The following is a 22,836-nucleotide window of genomic DNA, read 5'->3' on the forward strand; positions in this document are numbered from 1 at the left end:
ACATATGTATATATATATATTTTTTTGCAAATATTTATCCAAGTTGAAGGATGACTAGAAGCTCTTTTGTTTCGTATTTAAACAATAATTTTAAATATTTAAATAATATTATATATATTTTTATAATTTTTTTATTTACATATATTTTTAAAAAATACAAATAATATTACTAAAAATTTCTTAACAAACAAACTTAAGTTTGGGCATTGAATATATATATGATTAGCCTAAAAAACGAATGAAGATGAAACCCAAAAATATCCAGAATTTACCAATTTCGCAGAAACACCGTGAAGAAATAGAAACTCTCTAGAATTTGACTGAGTCCAAAAGCAAGCATGGGTCCCCACTCATTAAGAACTGAGCAAGGACAGTATGTCCTGAATTTACCAAATTCCCAGAAACACCATGAAAGTAGACACTCCTCTAGAATTTGACCGAGTCCAAAAGCAAGCATGGGTCCCGCTAATTAAGAACTGAGCAAGGAAAACGTGGAAGCACCATTTTCTGTACGTACCTTACAAACCTACAAATCACTGAGGTAGATTAGCATGATCCAAGTAGTTCAATAATTTTTCTCAAATTACTTTGGTATATCTGGAACAGAATCCTCTCTAATTTGTTGCAGACACTTGCCTCTTGCACTCATGAAGAGCCACTCTCTGCTCACACCTATCTTATACGTTTACTGCTTATTCTTCCTTCTTTCCTATTTAACAATTGCTACTTCTACACCTCTTTACAAACCTGTTGAAAATATTGTCGTTAACTGTGGCTCCCCTGGCAGCTTGAAGGGGAATGATGACCGTGACTGGATCGGAGACAAAGGCTCCAAGTTCACTCCAACAGAAGAACCTAATCACAAATCTAATACCTCTGAAGCCCAAAGCCAAGTCTCCGTCGAGACTGTCCCTTACATGACTGCCCGTTTATCTTATTGGCAATTCACATACGTGTTTCCGGTCACTCCTGGCCCGAAATTCGTCCGGTTGTACTTCTACTCCGATGTTTACTCAGGTTTTGAAAGTTCTAAGGACTTTTTCACTGTCAAAGCAGGTTCGTTCACCTTACTTAGAAACTTCAGTGCTTCCATTTTGGACCAAAAGGATGTTTATAAAGAGTTCTGCATCAATGTTGATGAGAATCAAAAATTGAACTTAACCTTCATCCCTTTTACAAGTACTTCTCACATACGTGTTTCCGGTCACTCCTGGCCCGAAATTCGTCCGGTTGTACTTCTACTCCGATGTTTACTCAGGTTTTGAAAGTTCTAAGGACTTTTTCACTGTCAAAGCAGGTTCGTTCACCTTACTTAGAAACTTCAGTGCTTCCATTTTGGACCAAAAGGATGTTTATAAAGAGTTCTGCATCAATGTTGATGAGAATCAAAAATTGAACTTAACCTTCATCCCTTTTACAAGTACTTCTATGAATTACCATGCTTTCATCAATGGAATTGAGATAGTCTCCATGCCTATGGACCTGTACTACAAGCCACAAGATGTCATTAAAGGTGAAGAATTCGTCCCAGTTTATGTCGGCCAACCTAATCCGATCTACATAGACCACAGCATGGCTCTTGAAATGGTTTATCGGTTAAACGTGGGTGGAAGCGCGATACAAGCAAAGGAAGACACAGGCATGTTCAGAAAATGGTCAGAGGATAGAGATTATTTGTTGTCTGGAGGCTTTGTGCCTCGCGATCCATCTTTGAAGCCAAAATACACAAAAATACCAAATTACACTGCACCTGATGCTGTCTATCAGTCTGCAATATCAATGGGTCCAGACAGTAACAGGAACAGGCAGTCTAATTTGACATGGGGCTTACCTGTTGATACAGGATTCAATTATCTGGTGAGGCTCCATTTCTGCGAAATAGAGCCCGAGATACATGCCAGTGGGAATAGGGAATTCTATATCTATATAAACTATCAGTTGGCTGAAGAAAGAGCAGATGTACTATTGTGGACTGACGACAACGATACGCCTTACTACAAGGACTACGTAGTAATGATAAAAAACAAGGGTAATGACACACATCTGCTGGGGCAGCCAACGAGTCCAAGTCAAAGAAGACAACAACATTCATTGCCACTGGAAGTGTTTTGGGCTTATTGGTCGTGCTCACTCTAGTTTGTTGCATGGTTCTCTGTATACTGAAGAAGACCAAGCACTATGGTTCTTACCATCCACTAGCAAAGTGGTGGCGGTGGTCTAGGCCAGATCCCTACAAAAGAGACTTCTCAAGGAGAACAGCTTCATCACTGCCTGGAGAACTATGCCGCTACTTCAGACTAGATGAAATCAAAACAGCAACCAACAACTTCAACCAAGATCTAATTATCGGTGTAGGCGGCTTTGGAAATGTTTATAAGGGTCTGATTGAGCAAGGTAATGTATAATACCATGATTATCTTTTTATTTTTAGTTTTTTCCTGAATTTTTCCTAATTGCAGTAATATTGGGATTTCTAACTGCATATAATTAAGATTAGTGATACTATTTTAGGACAAGTCTTTGCATCTTAAAGTTTCCAAAATATTATAGAAACTAGACATAAGTCGTAAATATTTGTTTACACAATAATAAAATAGTGGTGTTAGCTATGGCTAGGGGTGGCAATTTTTATCTATATCCATGAACCCACTTATTACCTACCTTATTTGGATAAGTCTTAACCCAACTTATTTGAATAAGTCTTAACCCAACTCATTTGAATATTTAGGTTAAATGGGTAAAAACTCATTTGGTTATTTAATTAGATGGGTCTATATGGATAAATCCACTAATACCCACTAAACTTGTCTAAAATTTAAATAAACAACATAAAATCTAAATTTCTAGAAAATGACCAAAATACTTTTGAAACCTAATAAATGACCAAAACACTCCCAAAATCCAAAAAAATTACTAAAATACCTCAAAAACCCAAAAAATGACCAAAATACCCCAAAAACCTAAGAAAATTACCAAAATACCAAAAAAACCTAAAAATGACTAAAATACTCCAAAAACAAAAAAAAAGACCAAAATACCCTTGAAACCCAAAAAATGACCAAAATACCACGAAAACCCAACAAATGACCAAAATACCCCCAAAAACCTAAAAAATGAATAAAATACCCCAAAATCTAAAAATTACCAACATACCCCCAAAACCCAAAAAATGATCAAAATACCCCCAAAACCTAAAAATTACCAGAAAATTACCAAAATACCCCTGAAACCTAAAAATGACCAAAATACCCTCAAAACCCAAAAAATGACCAAAATACCCCTGAAACCCAAAAAATGACCAAAATACCCGCAATACCTAAAAAATGAACAAAATATCTCCGAAACCTAAAAATTACCAAAATATCCCCAAAACCTATAAAATAACTAAAATACCCCCAAAACCTAAAAAAAATCACCAAATTACCTCGTAACCTAAAAATTACCAAAAAATGACCAAAATACCCCCGAAACCTAAAAATGACCAAAATACCCTCAAAACCCAAAAAATGACCAAAATACCCCCGAAACCAAAAAAAATGACCAAAATACCTCTAAAACCTATAAAATGACTAAAATACCCCGAAACCTAAAAAATAACCAAAATACCTCTGAAACCTATAAAATGACTAAAATATTCCCAAAACCTAAAAAAATGACCGAAATACACTCGAAACCTAAGAATTACCAAAATACACCCTAAACCTAAAAAATTACCAAAATACCCCGTAAACCTAAAAAATGACTGAAATACCCCTGAAACCTAAAAAATTACCAAAATACCCTGAAACCTAAAAAATGATCGAAATACCCCAAGACCTAAAAAATGACTAAAATAACCCCAAAACCTAAAACAATGACCAAAATACCCCAAAAACCTAAAAAAATGATCGAAATACCCCCAAAACCTAACAATTACCAAAATACACCATAAACCTAAAAAATTACCAAAATACTCCCTAAACCTAAAAAATGACCAAAATACCTACGAAACCTAAAAAATTACCAAAATACCTTGAAACCTAAAAAATTATCGAAATACCTCCAAAACCTAAAAAATGACCAAAATAACCCCAAAACCTAAAAAAAATGATCGATAAAAATCCCTGAAACCCAAATTATGACCAAAATACTGCTAAACATGGTAGATGACCAAAATACACCAGAAACATCTAAAATTACCGAAATAGAGGTTTAGGGTATTTTGGATGTTTCGAGGATATTTTTGACAAATTAAAGGTTCTAAGGGTCTTTCAGTCATTTTATAGGTTTTGAGGGAATTTCAGTAATTTTTTAGGTTTCGAGGGAATTTTGGTAATTTTTTAGGTTTCAGGGTTATTTTGATAATCTTTTAGATTCTAAGGGTATTTTAGTCATTTTTTAGGTTACGAGGGCATTTATGTCATCTTTTAGTTTTAGGGTTATTTCAATAATTTTTAGATTTTTTGGTTATTTCAGTAAATTTCTAGGGTTAAGAAGTATTTTGGTAATTTTTAGATTTTGGGGTATTTTGGTAATTTTTTAGGTTTCGGGGGTATTTTGGTCATTTTTGGGGTTTTGCAGGGTATTTTGGTCATTTTTAGGTTTCTGGGGTATTTTGATCATTTTTTGGTTTCAAGGGTATTTTAGTCATTTTTGGGTTTTGGGGGTATTTTGGTCATTTTTTGAGTTTTGAAGGTATTAGGTTCATTCTTGGGTTTCGCAGGTATTTTGGTCATTTTTTTTTTGGGTTTTTGGGGTATTTTGGTCATTTATGGGTTTCGGGGGTATTTTGGTTATTCTTTGAGTTTCGAGGGTATTTTGGTCATTTTTTGGGTTTAGGGGGTATTTTGGTCATTTTTTAGGTTTCAGGGGTATTTTGGTCATTTTTTAGGTTTCGGGAGTATTTTGGTCATTTTTTGGGTTTTGGAAGTATTTTTTGGGTTTCAGGGTTATTTTGGTCATTTTTTGGGTTTTAGAAGTGTTTTGGTCATTTTCAGGTTTTGGGGGTATTTTAGTCATTGTTTGGGTTTCAGGAGTATTTTGGTCATTTTTTGGGTTTTGGGGGTATTTTGGTCATTTTTTTGGGTTCGAGGGTATTTTTTTCATTTTTTGGGTTTTGGGGGTACTTTGGTCATTTTTGGGTTTTGGAAGTATTTTAGTCATTTTTTGGGTTTTGGAAGAATTTTGGTCATTTTTAGGTTTCGGGGGTATTTTGGTCATTTTTTGGGTTTTAGGGGGTATTTTGGTCATTTTACTGTGTTTTAAGCATATATGCAGATTTTAGAGATATCGGGGGGGTATTTTGATCATTTTAGGGGTTTCATGGGTATTTTGCTCATTTTAGAAATTTTGGGGATAATTTTGGATATCCAAGGGTATATTGGTAATTTTGGAAGTTTAGGGGTATTTGTATCATTTTAGCTATTTAATGGTATTTTGGTAATTTTGGAGGTCAAGAGGGTATTCAAGTAGTTTTAGAGGTATTTGAGTCATATTGGGTTAAATGGGTGGGTTACTAATTAAATGGATTGGGTTGGTAATGGATAATTAATTTATATATAAACGGGTCATAAATGGATAAATGGGTAATTACACACCTAACCCATTTATGACCCAACTTGCCCATTTGCCACCCCTAGCTATGATTAGTGCAGGTTTTATTAAATATAACTTACAAACTGATATGTCTTTATAGATTTTTGAAATCCATCAATCACGTTCATTGTTATATTTATTGGGTTATAAAAAACATAATAAAACAATATTTCGTCCTCTAGGTAATATGATGGTGGCAATCAAGCGCCTGAAACAAGAGTCTCGGCAAGGTGCTCTTGAGTTTATGACAGAGATCAAAATGCTTTCTCAACTTCGTCATGTGCACCTTGTGTCTCTCATTGGATATTGTGATGATGAGGGTGAGATGATACTTGTTTATGAGTACATGACAAATGGTACCCTACGCCACCACCTCTATGACACACCTAATGATCCCCTCACTTGGAAACAAAGGCTCCAAATATGCATAGGAGCAGCACGTGGTTTGCACTACCTCCACACATGTACAAAGCATCCTATTATCCATCGTGACGTTAAGACAACAAATATTCTATTGGACGAGAAATTGGTATCCAAGGTGTCAGATTTCGGATTGTCCAAAATGGGTTTGGATAACACTGCTATTAGTACCCTAGTAAAAGGGACATGGGGGTATTTGGATCCAGATTATGCAAGACGCCAGCAATTGACTAAGAAATCCGATGTATACTCATTTGGTGTAGTGATGTTTGAAGTATTGTCTGCCCGAAAGGCACTAAATCCAAAACTCCAAGAAGAGCAGCGAAATTTGGCTAGTTGGGCTAAAAAATGCATTGATAGAGGGACCATAAGCAAGATCATTGATCCGAATCTGACGAATAAGATAGTGCCAGAGTGTTTAAAGGTATACGTGGAACTTGCAGAAAGTTGTATATGTGATCATGGAATCCAGCGGCCCACAGTGAATGATGTGATGGAAAAGCTAGAGTTTGCATTAGAGCTCCAAGAGCAAGCAGTAGCAACCAAAGATACTGATTCAGAAGTGGTATCATTTCGTGTTGCCACTGCCAATGGAGCTCTTTGGTACAACAATTTTTACCATGGACATGTGTTGGAGTCGAATAGTGGAACTGAGTTAAGTACGATCAATACTGGATTAAGTAACCCTATTCTTGATTCTGTTACTACTAGTATCACAAGTGAAGATTTCTCCTCGGGCACTAAAAACAGTAGTTCTTAAGTTTTGTATTTATTGTTGTCTTTCTATAGTGAATAACTACGATATGGTGTGATTATTGACTTTTTGTTCTAGAAAAAATAAATAATATGAAGTCAATATGTGAAGTTATCTTTTTATTAAATTTTGGTCGATAATGACCACGTTGAAAATATTCCTAGAGCCGCCACTATGCCAATTGGTTCTAATGAGGCCAAACCCATGTGAATGGGTAAGTTTGTGATCGTGTCCCTTAAAATGGAAAGACCGCTTGAAAACAAATTTCCCCCTAAATCGTGGGTTCATAATAGAGTCATTACTTATTTAATTAAGGGAAAAAAATAAAAAATAAAACCTTTATAAATAATACATGCTTCCTTGAATCATTGAATTTGAAATTACATGCTTTATTGAATCATTGGCAAAGTGGGTGCTTAACACCTCACTTTGTAATTTAACTTCAACAATTACAAGGCCTTGGTCCTAAGTACAAGGGTGCACTATCTAGAACTCTTGATCTAAGTTTTGAAGTTAAATTACAAAGTGAGGTGTTAAGCACCCATTTTGCCAAATAGGAACTAGTCTTCTAAACTATAGTGGCCAAATTATTTGTTGTTGGAAATATTTTGGTGAAAAGGTATAGTGATAAGTATTATATAGGTCACTTACAACAATAATAGCCTATAGTTATTGGTTACTAAAACCTCTTGATAAAAGCCTAACAACTATACCCATTATTGCCAAACATAAATTCCCAATGGCTAGAAAATAAAGAACAATAAAAGTGTTTGGAACACACACTCACACCAACCCACGTCCCATCACACAAACATGTAAAATCATAAAGCACATCATACAATCATATTGGATAAATTGAATTATGAATTTGGAACATGGAAATTTGAATTATGAAATTTGAAAAATGAAATATGATTTTTGAAAAGAACATATGAATAGCACAAAACATGAATTTATTTTGAGGGAGTTAAGGAAAAACAAATTTGACTAGAGTTTTGATATAATTTGGTTGTAGCTAATGGTTACAACTTCACTCAATATCTTTTTTATTGGATGTGAATTTTGATATCCTCGATGCTTGCAAAATTTTCAAAAGATAAAAAATCAATAATTATGTTATTAATCAAATGATTAAACTTCAAGTTTTCGTAGTTTAAAATTATACACAAAAAAAAAAAAAATTTATGAATCAAATAGTAAATAATATCAAATTGGCACAAAATCTGACATGGTTGTTAGAGATATAAAGAACATGCATTTCAATAGTTAAATTTTCAAAATATGTAATCATATTAATTTTTTCAATAGAAGATGCAGACATTAACTACAACAAAGTTTATAGCTAAACTTTCTCCATTAAAGTATAATTGAAAAAAAAAAAATGTATCAAGATTTCATACTAGGTGAATGATGTGGTATAGCTTGGAGCATTAAAATTTAAGTTGGTAGGTGCCTAGTTTGAATAATCAACAATATGGTTAACAATGTAGCCAACTAGACATGGATCATACATTTCCGCACTTCTAGGCACAATGATTTTCACTAAAATTATATTAAACTTATTAATCTGAAATCCTATGATAATAAATAAATTTAGAAATAAGATGAAGATACACCATAAAATTTTCATCTTTAGTTTTAATTATATTGCAAGGAATTAATGGTTGTAAAGTTGTTAATATATATTTATATCTATGGAAAAATAATACAAACTATTTGGACCAAGAGCTTGTAACTTAGTAACATTAATTGGTTTCTTTTATTAAAAGAACTAATGTGCTTTTGGATATACATCATTGTCAATTTTTTTAAGACCTTCTCTTTTCTCCCCGTGTGTATGTTAAAATACTTAGTATTCTAAAAAAAAAAAAAAAAAAACTAAGGTTCAAATTCTCCTTCCACCACTTGTTGTACGAATAATTCTAAAAGATAAAAACTCTTTAGGCCTCTAAGTAAACAACGGGCCTGAGCCTGCCAATCTAGAACATTGTGTGAGATTCACCTCTATGTGATGGGAATGAATATGTTCTCGGAATACTTAATAATTTTTTAATGGAGACCCTTTGTTTGAATGACAAGGTAATAGGTGAAAAGCATGCCCTATACTTAGTATTTGTTTCATCTCTTTCACATAACTGGTGTGTCCCACTAAAGAGTGAAACCCGCTAACTTTGTGAGAGGAGAAATATATATACCCTGTATGCCTTTTGGATAATGGGACTGGGATAAATAACTTTACTGAAAGGGGCCTATTTGATAATGTTATTCTAGTAACGTTATTTAAGATTTTTAAAAATAAGTATGAGTAAAAAAATATTGTGAAAATATGTGTTAGGTTGTTTAAACAACAAAAACGGTTGCTTAAATATCCCTGATGCAATGCAATTTGTTTGAACCCAGGTCCACATATTAACAATAAGTAGGAGTAGGACAGCCTACAATATTTAATATACTTTTCAAGTCCATTACAATGCATGTGATTCTGTATGTGGACGGAGATCACTCACTGTTTATGTGCTTATCCTCCTTTCTTTCTGTTACACTGACCTTTTTATTTTTATTAACTATAAGTATATCGCTCAAGGTTGACAACGTATGTGCATGAGTAGTGGAGGGAGGGAGATCATTTGGTAGTGGCAACACTGAAATGGAAGATTATAATAGGAAGAGGCGTATATCTTCTGGCATCCTCAACGCATACTATTGTCATGCTTCTGCTGTCCAAGTTAAAGGCAACACCACTTTCCCGTGCAATGACGGCCTCGGGGAATGCCTGATCATTGAGGATGAATGGGACCCGAACGTAAGACGCATGCTTGCTAGTGGTTACGGAGACAAATCCAAAATTCGTAACAAACCAGTCATTACTTGCGGCAAAACATCAGATCCTTACCGTAATTGCATCCATACTGATTGTATTAAACGCAGTCCTTACTCCCGCTTGCTAGAAATCTTGAATCGTTCAAGTGTGTTTCCTTTGGGCTGTCCACTTGTTCTACTGTACTGTATCCAATCTTATATATTATAAGTATTATCCAATAACGACTGCCTCCTTGTTGCAAGGGGAAAACAAATATCTGAATTTGTGTTTTGCTGTATATATATTATGCTTGTGTTAGAGAATGTAACTTTTGTTGGAAAACAATTCCTAATTTTCATCATCATATATAGTAAACGTATATTGCTGTATAAGAACTTCATCTCTCATCTCTCATCTCTCTCCATCTATTCTTTTTATTTTTATTTTTATTCACATAAGGTGTTAAAGGCCACAGAAAAAAGCAGAATTGTAGAAACATTATTTTTTGGGTAACAATTAATGCATAAATCCACACATACTAGAAGCAATGCAAAATAGATGGCAAAATGGTATTTTCCTGCCACCAACAAGCCATCAAGCAATGATTTCTATCCCAACAATAGAAGGGTAATCATCTTTCTCATTTGATTTCTTCTTTTGCTTATTTATTTATTTATTTTATTTTTTCTATCTTTCGTTTTGGATTTTGGGTTTTATATCGATGGGTTTGCGGGTATTGACCACAACACAAACGGCGGCTCCCAAGTAGTTTCCAGATTCCCAAGTATCTTCCTAGGTGACGTTTATGGCTGGTTGGAGGCTCAATGGTTTGATTTGTCTGAAAAATAGGGGTTTTGATACCCCTTATTTACTGAAGGGGTGAGTTTGATGGTAATAACCACCATGTGAAGGCTGCTGCGGCATCATCTCCGTTGGCATCTTTGCATGTTTGGAGGCAGTGGTATTTATGTTTTAATTTGGTCGGAGTTGATTTTCTGAAACATAGAGATATTGAAAAAGAATTTGGTGTGCTACTCTATTCATTACTTTGTAAAATTTTGTAAAAATTTGACGACATAGTAGTATTGGAAAGTGTAAACTATAAAGGATTTACACCGTATCCTTATCAAGTTTGGATTTACTCAATAATCAATATCACAATGGGAAGGTGAAAGCTCAATAAAAGAATTCATACAACTTTAAGTAATCTCACTCCGCTTGATTCTATATATTTTGAAAATTGTAAATATTATTAATAATCTGTTTAATGAAACACACACATACATATATATATTCTGCAAATATTTAACCAAGTTTAGGGGTGGCTAGAGTTTGGGCATTGAGTATATACATTATTAGCCTTAATTTAGAACGAACTAGTAGCAAACCTGCACGTTGCGCATGATAATTTATTTATTTTGGTAATCTCATTATATATATATATATATATTAAAACCTTACATATAACTTTTTTTTTCCTAAAACCTTTACACACACACATATATATAAATAATGTAAATCTTTACATATACCTTTAAGTAAACTTTATATATTCTACTTAATTAGATGTTTAAAATCATAGACTACTACTCCATAATGATAGTTGCTAATTAATATTTTTTTAATGATCTCATTTATAATGCTTCTTACCATTGTATATTTACTAACTAATGGTTTGCATAACAAAAATGTTAAATGAGATGTAGCATCGTTCATTAAATTTTCAAAAAGTAATGGCGTATGAAAATTATATATATTATTGGAGAAAATTATATGAAAAATATTAAATGAAATGTCAAAAAAAGGATTTTAAATTTTCTGAATTTATTTCTTATGCAATTTATATTATTATGGGAGAACATCACTCTTTTAGTTATGACTGGAAATATGGTTTCTATGATTAAAGTTTGGTTAATTTTAAGTTTAAATTTAGTACTATGATTGTATTTAATTGTTGATTATTTATTTAATTTTTTAAGTGAATGTAATAGTGTAGGGTCTGTTTTTGTAGCCCAAGCCCAAAAGATATGGGTTGAAGGTCCAGCGAACCCAAGACAATAAATTTGTAGAGAGCGGGCGAAAGAGCTAGGCTGGTTATGAAGTAAACAATGGTTGGCTAGATTAATTGTAGTGATGATAACATGAAATAATACCTGAACAACTCCATGAATGAATGTCCGAAGAGATGTTTTATTAAGTGAACAGTGATTGCAACATTCAGAGTTACAGAAAATCTTTTCTTTTTTTCTTTTTTTCTCTCTCCTCCCTCCCTTATTATCAGGGACCCTTCTTCTCTATATAGCATCCTCTCCTATCATCTCCATCGTCCACTTGTTCTTCATCTGCGTATCTACTCAAGTGCATGTCACGTCATGTGTCTACTTTAGTTCTTTGTGAGTAGCGGTAGCCGAGGTTACACTGTTCAGGGATCTTCTCCACATAAATGCGGCCAGAAAAGCTGTTGCAGTGCATTAAATACGGTGGTAGCAGCTTTTCTTTTAGATATTTTTTGGTTCTGATCATCTCCGGATCCCCCCAGAACTTATCATTATCATTGGGATTGTTAGGAAGATTATTCGGACTTTCCACACGTTTGTTTGATCAAGGCTATTTGTGGCCGAGGAATAAGACATCTTCGGACCAATAGTGACCTCTTCAGATAGTACTCCCCCTTTACTTCTGGGCTTCCTGCTTCAGATGGGCTGCCCCAACCACCTATTACTCCTCGGAAATATAATAGTCCTTAACAGGGTGTCCCGGGCCCATTAAGTAGCTCTGGATTTTTCCCCCCACAAATAGTTTATTTTACTACACCATAAATTTTTTAATAATCTCCGTATGGACATTTCTATACTATTTTTTACTTTTCTTTATAGCCTTTTTATTTTCCAATTAACGTGCACTAATGATGTTTGATTTTGTTTTTCTTTTTCTACACTTTATTACCTTGTATTGTTTTTTTTTTCTTTACCATCTCTCTCTCTCCATTGGCAACCTATTATTTTCCAAAATTTGATGATGATTCTATGGCATTAAATATGCATTATTAGTTTCTTTATGTTATATTTGGTTTAATATCCACATTAATTTTTTTAATTAAGTGTTTCTAAATTGACATTTGTTTTGTATTCCATTTTTCCTTTAATGTATTGGGTGTGAGAATGAGTATTTCTCTAGCATTACTCCACTTTATGAGGACAATTTTAGTTATCGAGTTTAAGTAAAATATTATATATATATATATATGTTTAATTTTTTTAATATAAAAAAGGAGAGAAAATATAAATAATTTAATGATATGGAGGATGTAGCTAAATTTAAATGTTGAATAAAATAATATGAGAAGAAAAAAAGTAAAAATAAAAGATATAACAATAAACACAAAATTATCAAAAGCAAGTTATGTAATATAAATAATAATAATAATAATAATTTTTTATATACTATTTTTAATTCTTTATAATGCAATATGATAAACATTCAACAATCAAAGTGAACAAAATTAAAAAAATAAACATAAATACAAAACAAAATTGCACATGTAGGGACCAGATTTGGGACACTTCTTCAGGTTGAGAGAGTGGACCCAAGCCCAGCTTGCCCTTCAATGAATTTATAGAGAGTGGGCTCAAGAACTAGGCCTAGTAAGGGGTACAACTGCCCTGCATGGTTGCATGTGGATTTATCAACTTAAACATGGATTGGGATGCACAATGATGTTCCTCGGACTGGTCTTCCGAAGCTTGATGTTCTTATTACTTCTTTTAAGATTGATTACAAAGGTTCAGAGGGCACAGGTCACTACAGAACTTCTTAACACCGATCTCCTGTCCCCTTTCAGGAGAGACCCTTACGTTATATGCCTCTCTAAACTGATCCTAACCTCCATTTGTCGATCAGTCAGGCCACCACTTGAGAGCCTATCCCATCAGCCGCATCCCATTCCTCCAGTGGGTTGTAGCACCCAAGGCAGCACTGTTCAAGAGTCATGTCCTCATTAATGCGGTCATGACATTAGTTGAGAGCATTCAATGCAGAGGTGACAGCTCGCCTAAGGCTTACTCCTTCGCCGTGCTCCCGTCACCGACGGTGCACTAGACCCTCTCCTCCGTAGATATTCAAGAAGACCCCTCTTTGGTAGGGTGGTGCTCATGTTCTTCCGAGGTCTCGGATGCCCGAGGACGGGGCCATCCTCGGATATGTTCCTCGGGGGCCGGTCCTCGCGCTTTCATCCTCGGACCCCTCATGCATCCTCGGCGCGGGCCCCTGGGCCTGGCTTGGAGTGGGCCAAGGTGCCTGATTTTCTGGCCCCACAATAGCCCCTCAAAATCTTGCTGCACGCATCCTCGGGCGGGGAGAAGGATTTTGACATCCTCGGGCCTGCTCCGTGCCAGTCGAGCCTTACTCCCCATCAGCACTGGGGTCTATTCATCTGCCCAAGGCGCGTTGCTGACGTTTCGGAGCGCGTAACTGCCCATCATTAAATTCAGGCGGCTCTGTGCTCCCACGTCTAACGAGGCGTTACCAATCCAACGGTGGAGGTTTGTCTCGCATTTATGGGCTGGAAACCCGCATGACTCTTCGATTTGGGGTATAAATACCCATTCGAACTGCTTCTTCCTATTTCTTGTTTGCAATCAGGAATTCTCGCGCGTCCTTCCTGAGTTCAGCCACACTCTCACTTACATCTCCGCACAAAAAGCCTGTCCGAGGAGCTCCTCCTCTTTCCAGTAAGTCGCTCTATCCTCTCTGAGCTCTCTTCTCCTTCACCTTCTTCTCCTTCACCTGTTCTTTCTTAGTTCCTTTAGGCGTCAATTGGGATGGGTAGGTTTAAGAAATACGTCTACACTGAGGAGGCGATGGAGAAATTTATCGCGACTTGAGATTCCTAGCAATGTAGGTCTGAGATACTGTGAGGATGGGGATTGGCTCTTACAAAGACAGGAGGTCGAAGTGGTAATTCCATTGTCGCCTTCCTCGAAGGGGGATGAGGATCCCCATGGGGCCGGTGATGAGGGACTACCTCACGCACTTTGGTTGGCCCCACCAGTGTGCAATAAACGTCTTTAGGATTTTGGGCTGTGTGGACGCCCTGAACGAGAAGATGGGGCTATGATTGACCCACCATAACGTGAACTGGTGCTACAACCTTCAGCTCCTTAAGGGCAAGTCTTATTACCTGAAAACGAGGGATGACAGGGTACAGCTCATCCAGTGCCTCCCTGAGTCCAGCAGGGGCTGAACGAGGATTTCCTCATCGTGTCGGGGAGTGGCACGATGGCCTTCACTACCCAACAACGGAGGGAATATCAGGTGGGGTAGTGGGAGTAGGAGGGGTTTCAAGTTCCCTTGTCTTTTTCCTTCTCTCTTTTTTTTTGCTAATGTGGTGGTGTTTCTCCTTGCAGACCCCGCACGCTTTTGAGCACATTTCCAACCTATCANTAGGCCACCTATAGGTTGGAGGAGGCGGCCAACGACCAGGGGAAGGCCCTTGACCAGGAGCGTGATAGGCGCTTTTAGGCTACCCGGACTCTGAAGAACTCCGAGGCTGACCTCGCCATGGTCCGAGAGGACTTGAAGGCGATGACCAGGGCTCGGGACAACGTAGAGTCTGGTCTTGAGGGTGCCCAGAATCAGGCCAGGGAGCAAACGAGGCACCTAGGCGAGGCGGAGGAGCAGCTGAGGATCGTGAGGGAGCTGATCGCCGATCTTCAAGCTAAGGTGGCTACGGCCGAGGGGGCCCAGAGGGAGGCAGAGTGGGCCAGAGATGAGGCTCGGCAGGCTAAGGTCGAGGCGGATTTTGGCAGGGAGGAGGCCCTGGCTGCCAAGGAGGAGGCTGAGACTGCAGCCTACGCTGAGGGGGTGGCTGAGATAGAGACCCTTTATAAAGCTCAAGTTCCGGGGGTATGTAGGCACTACTGCTCCCAGGTCTGGGCTAAGGCCCTCAAACAAGCTGGGGTGGAGGTCTCGTCCGACCTGTGGAAGGCGGAGAGCGTGTACTACCCCCCATGCTATCTGCGAGGTCGCCCTTGATGGCGCCGAGGCTGGGGAGATTGTTAAGGAGGTGAGGGCTGCTGAACTAAGGGAAAATTCGAGCGAGGAGGTGCCCCAAGAGGTAGCGGAGGTCCCTTCCGATGCTCAAATCCCCACCACCGAGGAAGCAGCCATTCTCGCCGTACCCCTGCAGGCCGCCCCCTTAGGCCAGGGCTCGGAGGACTCAGAGGTTGCCCCTATCCAGCTTGAGCAGAAGGACTAGATCCCCCGGCGTATCAGTCCAACTTGCCCTTGCTGCTTCCTTGATCTTTTTCTATGCTTTTTCATCTTATGTTATTTTATTTTATTTTGTTGTTCTTCATTTTTTATTTTTATGTAAGGTGGCTCTTGCCACGCAACTTCTATGGACACATTGTTGTAATGGGAGTTTAATTTCCCCTCTTATTTATTTTGCTTGCTTATTCGTTTACATGCTATCTGCTTCCTCTCTTTTCTTTTTATTTGCCTGAATTTAGCTTGAATTATATGTCGACCAATTGTGTTAGTAATAATGATAATGGGAAGGAATGTATGCGTGGGCAGTCCCTTGATGTCCCAAGGGTTAGGTAGGGTTTTGATCCTTTCCTAACTTAGGATATTTTGAAGTAGTTAGTTTCCCCATAGGCTTGAGTTCGAAGACCATGCAATGCTTTGGTTCTGTCTAACACTTAAGATATTTCAAAGTAGTTAGTTTTCCCATAGGCTTGAGTCCGAAGACCATGCAGTGCCTTGGTTCTGTCTAACACTTAGGATACTTCGAAGTAGTTAGTTTCCCCATAGGCTTGAGTCCGAGGACCATGCAATGTCTTGGTTTTGTCTAACACTTAGGATATTTCGAAGTAGTTAGTTTTCCCATAGGCTTGAGTCCGAGGACCATGCAATACCTTGGTTCTGTCTAACACTTAAGATATTTCGAAGTAGTTAGTTTCCCCATAGGCTTGAGTCCGAGGACCATGCAATGCCTTGGTTCTGTCTAACACTTAGTCTAGTCGTCAGAATGCGAGATACATAGTCATAATAGCGTAAGCATTTGAATCCAAAAAGGCTTCATCATTAATAATAATACCTTTTCAGGTTATTTACATTCCATGGACGAGGTACAGGTTTTTCTTCTAGATTTTCTAAGTAGTATGCACCTATCCCCGCTACTGACGTAACTCGGTAGGGCCCCTCCTAGTTGGGTCCCAGCTTTCCCCAAGAAGGGTTCTTAGCAGCCCCTATGACTTTTCTCAGCACCAGGTCCCCCGATGTTAGTGGTCTGAGTCTCACATTGGTATCATACCCCTGCTTGAGCTTTTGTTGGTAATAGGCCAACTGGATCATCGCTCGTTCCCTTCGTTCTTCTACCAGGTCCAAGCTCCTCCCTAGCAGTCCATCATTACTGCCTGGGGTGAAAGAGCTCGTCCTTAGCGTCGGGAAGCTTGTTTCCAGGGGGATCACCGCCTCGGCACCATAAGTTAAGGCGAAGGGTGTTTCCCCCATTGACCGTCGGGGCGTGGTCTGGTATGTCCAGAGAACGTGGGGCAGCTCCTCTACCCATCTCCCTTTGGCGTCGTCCAGTCTCTTCTTAAGGCCGCTGATGATGACCTTGTTGACGGCCTCGGCTTGCCCGTTTCCCTGGGGGTAGGCGGGCGTTGAGTATCTATTTGTGATACCAAGCTCATGACAGTACCTCCTAAAGGCCTTGCTATCGAATTGGAGCCCATTATCCGAGACAAGGGTGTGGGGGACCCCGAATCGTGTCACAATGTTCCTCCAAAGGAATTTCTTTGCGTCTACGTCCCTGATGTTGGCCAGTGGCTCAGCCTCGACCCACTAGGTAAAGTAGTCCGTGGCTACCAACAGATACTTCTTATTCCCTGGCGTTCTAGGGAATGGTCCTACAATGTCCAAGCCCTATTGGGCGAACGACCATGGACTAGACAAGGGATTAAGGACTCCTCTTGGCTGATGGATATTCGGGGCGAACCTTTGGCATTGGTCACACCTCTTGACATAATCCTGGGCCTCTTGCTGCATCCCCGGCCACCAGTATCCCTGTGTGACGGCTCGGTGAGACAATGATCTCCACCCTGTATGGCTCCCACAGATTCCTTCGTGCAGCTCTTCGAGCAGTAATTTTGCTGCTTCAGGGTGGACGCATAGCAGGTATGGCCCTGAGTAGGAGCGCCTGTACAGTTTGTGGTCCTCAGATAACCAGAACCGAGGAGCTTTTCTTCGTACTTTCTCAGCCTCTGACTTGTCTTGGGGCAGGATATCATCTTTAAGGAATCTCACAATGGGGTCCATCCAACTGGGACCCACTCCGACCCTAAGGATGGGGATCGCTTTCTTCCTCACCTCACTCACCCTCTCCAGGTGCTCCACAAGTATAATCTGAGGTAGACCATCTGCCGAGGAAGTTACGAGTGTGGCTAATGAGTCGGCATGGCTGTTTCCACCCCTAGGGATATGAGACAGACTGAAAGGGTCGAAGTCCAACTGCAAACACTTGACTTGGCTCAGGTATTCTTGCATTCTTGGATCTCGGGCCTCCATCTCTCCCCTTACCTGTCCCACTACCAGTCTCGAGTCTGAAAACATCTCCACCGACCTTCCCCCCATCTTCCGTACTATGGCCATACCCTGCAATAATGCCTCGTACTTGGTCTCGTTGTTTGTGGCCGGGAATCCGAGCCTCAGGGATTTCTCTATGACATGATCTTTAGGGGACACTAAGACTAGTCCTACTCTCGACCCTCTTTGGTTTGCCGCGCCATCAACATATACTTTCCAGCATGGTGGCCTCGGGACAGAGATCGCTCCAACTGGCCTCTCGTCAGCGATCCTTCCCTCGGTTCCCACTTCTATAGTTGGCTCAACGAACTCCGCCGTCAAGTCTGCCAGAACCTGGCCCTTTATGGCAGTCCGAGGCATGTATTTAACGTCGAAGGCCCCCAGGATGGTATTCCACTTTGCAATTCTTCCCGTGTAGTTGGCGGCCCGAAGTACGGACTTCAAGGGTAGTTGGATTAAGACGATCACCGTGTGAGCCTGGAAGTAATGAGGCAGCTTTCGCGTGGCATGGACCACGGCAAGTATGGCCTTTTCCAAGGGTAGGTACTTGACCTCGGCTTCGTGTAATGACTTGCTAACGTAATAGACCAGTTTTTGGACACCACCATCATCTCGTATTAGCACCAGGCTCACAGCGTGGTGCGCCACAGCGATGTATGCGTATAGGACCTCGTCGGCCTCTGGTTTAGACATGATGGGTGGCCGAGCCAAGTAATCTTTGAGCTGTTGGAAGGCCGTGGCACATTCCTCGGACCACTCAAATCCCTTCCACTTATTGAGCAGGAGGTAGAATGGTCTGCATCGGTCGGCCGACCTGGAAATGAATCGATTCAGGGCCGCGATCATCCCAGCAAGCCTCTGGATCTCTTTGGGATTTTGCGGAGGCTTTAGGCTTTGGATAGCTCTGATTTGGTCAGGGTCGACCTCGATCCCCCGATGGGTAATGATGTAGCCCAGGAACTTGCCAGATCCCATGCCAAACGAGCACTTGGACGCATTTAGTCGTAGCCTGTGCTTCCTGAGGACGTCGAATATACAGCCGAGGTCCCACAGATGCTCGGACACCAATCTGCTCTTCACCACCATATCATCAACATAGATCTCAATGTTTTTACCCAACAATAGCTCGAACATTCTCGTCATCATCCTCTGATAAGTAGATCCAGCGTTCTTCAGGCCGAATGGCATCACCTTGTAGTGGTAGTTCCCAATGGGCGTTACGAAGGCCGTCTTCTCCTGATCCTCCAAGGCTAATGGGATCTGGTGGTAGCCTTGAAAGGCGTCTAGGAAGCTCATCCGAGGATGGCCCGCGGTCGCATCCACCAGCTGGTCTATCCGTGGCATTGGGAAGGGGTCTTTCGGGCAGGCTTTATTAAGGTCCGTGAAGTCCACGCAAACCCTCCATTTCCCACTTTTCTTCTTGACCACCACAGTGTTGGCTAACCACTCGGGGTAGAATACCTCTTTAATAGCGCTCGCGCGCTTAAGTTTATTAACCTCTTCCTTAACCGCCTCAGTATGTTCCTTTGATGGGCATCGGGGCGGCTGCTTCCTGGGGGTCACCGAAGGGTTGACGTTGAGGCGGTGACATATGAAGGATAGGTCAATCCCTGGGGCGTCGCAAGGGTCCCATGCAAACACGTCCAGGTTACTCTTGAGAAACTCAAGCAACTCCTCCTTCTCCTGGAGAGGCAGTTGGGTTCCAACCTGAAAGAATCTCTCCTGGTCGTCATTGATGACCACTTTCTCTAAGCCTTCGAGCCTTGCTTCCTCGGCGGCCGGGTCAGCTGGTGCCCCCGAGGTGGTTAGCTGCTATAAGTTTTCGGCCATGGTGGCTGAGGGCTCCGTATCTTGCGGATGTGAGGTGGCCGCAACCATGCACCGCCTTGCCGTTGACTAGTACCCTCGGATCTCGAGGATTCGGTCTCCAGACGGGAATTTCACTTTCTGGCGTAAGGAAAAGGCGACACCTCCTAAGGTGTGGAGCTAAGGCCTTCCCATAATGGCAGTGTAGGGGAAATACGTGTTCACCACTATAAAGTCCACCTCCACTACTTTTGGGCTAGTCTGGATAGGCAGCCTGATCATGCCCTCCGGGGTGACCAGCTTCCCATCGAAGCTCATCAAGGGGGAGCTGTAGGGAGACAAGTCCTCGGGCTTTAGCCCCAGCCCCTTATAGAGGTCAGGGTACATGACCTCCGCCGCGCTGCCACCGTCCACCATCACCCTTTTGACGTCATAGCCCCCTATTCTGAGGGTGATCACCTAAGCGTCGTCGTGGGGTTGGGTGGTTCCGTCCTTGTCCTTCTCGAAAAAAGTCAAGGTCAGGTGACAGCCTCTTCTGGCCCTCTTTGGCTCTGACTGGGACTCCCCGATGGCCATCTGGGCTACGGACAGCACCCGCGAGGGGCGCATGCCTGTTTTTCCTGGCGCAGCCAAGATCACATTGATCGTTCCAGTGGGCTGCCCCATGGCTGTGTCCCTCCATGGCTCCTGGTAGGTCTGGCCCTGCCGGCTGCTGGAATGGTGCAGGAGATGCTTCAGCCGCCCTTCCCGGACTAACTGGTCCAGATAGTTCCAGAGATTCCTACAGTCCTCCGTAGCGTGCCCGTGGTCCTAGTGATACTGGCAGTAGCGGTCCTGATTACGCTTCTTGGGGTTCCCCGACTTCTTATTTGGCTACTTGAAATACGGTTTGTTCTTGATCTTTTCCAGCACCCTGTGCACCGGTTCTCGGAACACAACGCCGACAGCCTGGGCATTTGTCGCCCCAGATTGCTCTATGAAATCTCTTCTCGGACGGGCGTTGTTATATCGGTCCGACCTAGAATCCCTCCTCTCTTGAGGGATAGTCTTCTCCTTCCCCTTGCCCTGTAGCAAGTCTTCCTCCACCCGTTTGTATTTGTCGATCCGGTCCATTAGCTGCCGCACGCTGGTGGCGGGCTTACCAGTTAAGGACTTCCTCAGGCTGTGCCCCATTGGGAGCCCGTTCTTGAACGTGTTGATGGCGACATCATCGTACTTGCCATCCAACTCGTTGTAAATCTCCCAATACTTGTCCGAGTAAGCCTTGAGGGTCTCGTCATCGCGCATGGTCAGGGACAGCAACGCGCTCATGGGCCGAGGAGGTTTGCTGTTCGTGACAAAACGGGAACCAAAGGCCTGGGTCAGCTGTCTGTACGAGTCTACGAAATTCGTCCTCAAGCCGTTGAACCACCTCATTGCCACAGGCCCCAAGCTGGACGGGAAGACTTTGCACATCAGCGCCTCGTTTTTAGAGTGAATGGCCATCCTCTGATTGAACTGGCTCACGTGCTTCACGGGGTCCGTTTTGCCATTGTAAATGGTGAAGGTCAGCTGCTGGAACCTCCGAGGGAGCACCGCCTCGTCTATGCGACGCGTAAAGGGTGACTTGGAGAGCTGGTCCAGCGCCCTGCTCATGGCGTCACTTCCCAAGCCCTTAGGGGTGGGACTGCCACGCCTACACCTCCGATAGTGCTTATCCTCGTGGGAGAAAACTTCACTCGGGGGTATCGTCGACCTTTGCCTGTAGTCATCATCACTTTTGTTGTCAGAGGGTAAGTCAAGGCTGGGTTCGGGTCGCTTTCGCTATGCATGGCGCAACTTTCTCTTGAGATCATCTATCTCTCGCTGCATTGCCGCCTTATCTTCCTGCCTCTGAGAGGCGTGACTTTTATCCTCCCACGGTTTCGCTGGGGCACGCGGTCGCTTCTATGCATATGGCTTTTGCTAGTTTGCGAGGTGTGCACACTTCCTTCTCGGAATCGTCCGTTCTCCTCGTTCTGGCCGTGCCCCATGTTGCCATAGTCGTTCGGACGTTGGGGTCTTGCTGGTTCGTGTCGATGGGAACTCCTTTGGTGAGGGTCTGACCCTACCATGCCCGGCAGTTTTCCTTACTGACGCACGAGTTCTTCCCACAGACGGCGCCAATTGTAGGGACCAGATTTGGGACACTTCTTCAGGTTGAGAGAGTGGACCCAAGCCCCGCTTGCCCTTCAATGAATTTATAGAGAGTGGGCTCAAGAACTAGGCCCTAGTAAGGGGTACAATTGCCCTGCATGGTTGCATGTGGATTTATCAACTTAAACATGGATTGGGATGCACAATGATGCTCCTCGGACTGGTCTTCTGAAGCTTGATGTTCTTATTACTTCTTTTAAGATTGATTATAAAGGTTCAGAGGGCACAAGTCACTACAGAACTTCTTAATGCCGATCTTCTGTCCCCTTTTCAGGAGAGACCCTTTACGTTATATACCTCTCTAAACTGATCCTAGCCCTCCATTTGTCGATCAGTCAGGCCACCACTTGAGAGCCTGTCCCATCAGCCACATCTCCATTCCTCCAGTGGGTTGCAACACCCAAGACAGCACTGTTCAGGAGTCCTGTCCTCATTAATGCGGCCAGGACGTTAGTTGAGGGCATTCAATGCAGAGGTGACAGCTCGCCTAAGGCTTGCTCCTTCGCCGTGCTCCCGTCGCCGACGCGTGGCCCTGGACCCTCTCCTCCTCGGATATTCAAGAAGACCCCTCTTTGGTGGGGTGGTGCTCGTGTTCTTCTGAGGTCTCGGATGCCCGAGGACGGGGCCATCCTCGGATATGTTACTCGGGGGCCGGTCCTCGCGCTTTCATCCTCGGACCCCTCATGCATCCTCGGTGTGGGCCCCTGGGCCTGGCTTG

The 22,836-nt window shown here is 41.6% G+C and overlaps 3 protein-coding genes across 3 annotated transcripts; 1 reads left to right on the forward strand and 2 right to left on the reverse strand.

Moving 5' to 3' along the window:
• Nucleotides 1-582: 582 nt before the first annotated feature.
• LOC112041002 (receptor-like protein kinase FERONIA) lies at nucleotides 583-6,793 on the forward strand. Its single transcript, XM_065778509.1, is given in 4 exon segments — nucleotides 583-1,056; nucleotides 1,295-2,050; nucleotides 2,053-2,394; nucleotides 5,757-6,793. Coding segments are annotated over 4 exon segments (2,505 nt in total). The 5' UTR covers nucleotides 583-647; the 3' UTR covers nucleotides 6,755-6,793.
• Nucleotides 6,794-16,754: 9,961 nt separating this feature from the next.
• LOC136069966 (uncharacterized) lies at nucleotides 16,755-20,609 on the reverse strand. Its single transcript, XM_065779145.1, has 3 exons — nucleotides 20,555-20,609; nucleotides 17,569-19,924; nucleotides 16,755-17,223 (listed from the first exon to the last, which is right to left on the reverse strand). The coding sequence occupies exons 1-3, from the start codon at nucleotides 20,607-20,609 to the stop codon at nucleotides 16,755-16,757; spliced, it is 2,880 nt and encodes a 959-aa protein (XP_065635217.1).
• Nucleotides 20,610-20,816: 207 nt separating this feature from the next.
• On the reverse strand, nucleotides 20,817-21,578 carry LOC136069970 (uncharacterized). Its single transcript, XM_065779149.1, has one exon. The coding sequence runs from the start codon at nucleotides 21,576-21,578 to the stop codon at nucleotides 20,817-20,819; it is 762 nt and encodes a 253-aa protein (XP_065635221.1).
• Between the last annotated feature and the right edge of the window lie 1,258 nt (nucleotides 21,579-22,836).

The sequence above is a fragment of the Quercus suber genome, unplaced genomic scaffold (genome assembly GCF_002906115.3).
Source record: "Quercus suber isolate HL8 unplaced genomic scaffold, Cork oak 2.0 scaffold_11, whole genome shotgun sequence".
NCBI classification, from domain to species: Eukaryota; Viridiplantae; Streptophyta; class Magnoliopsida; order Fagales; family Fagaceae; genus Quercus; species Quercus suber.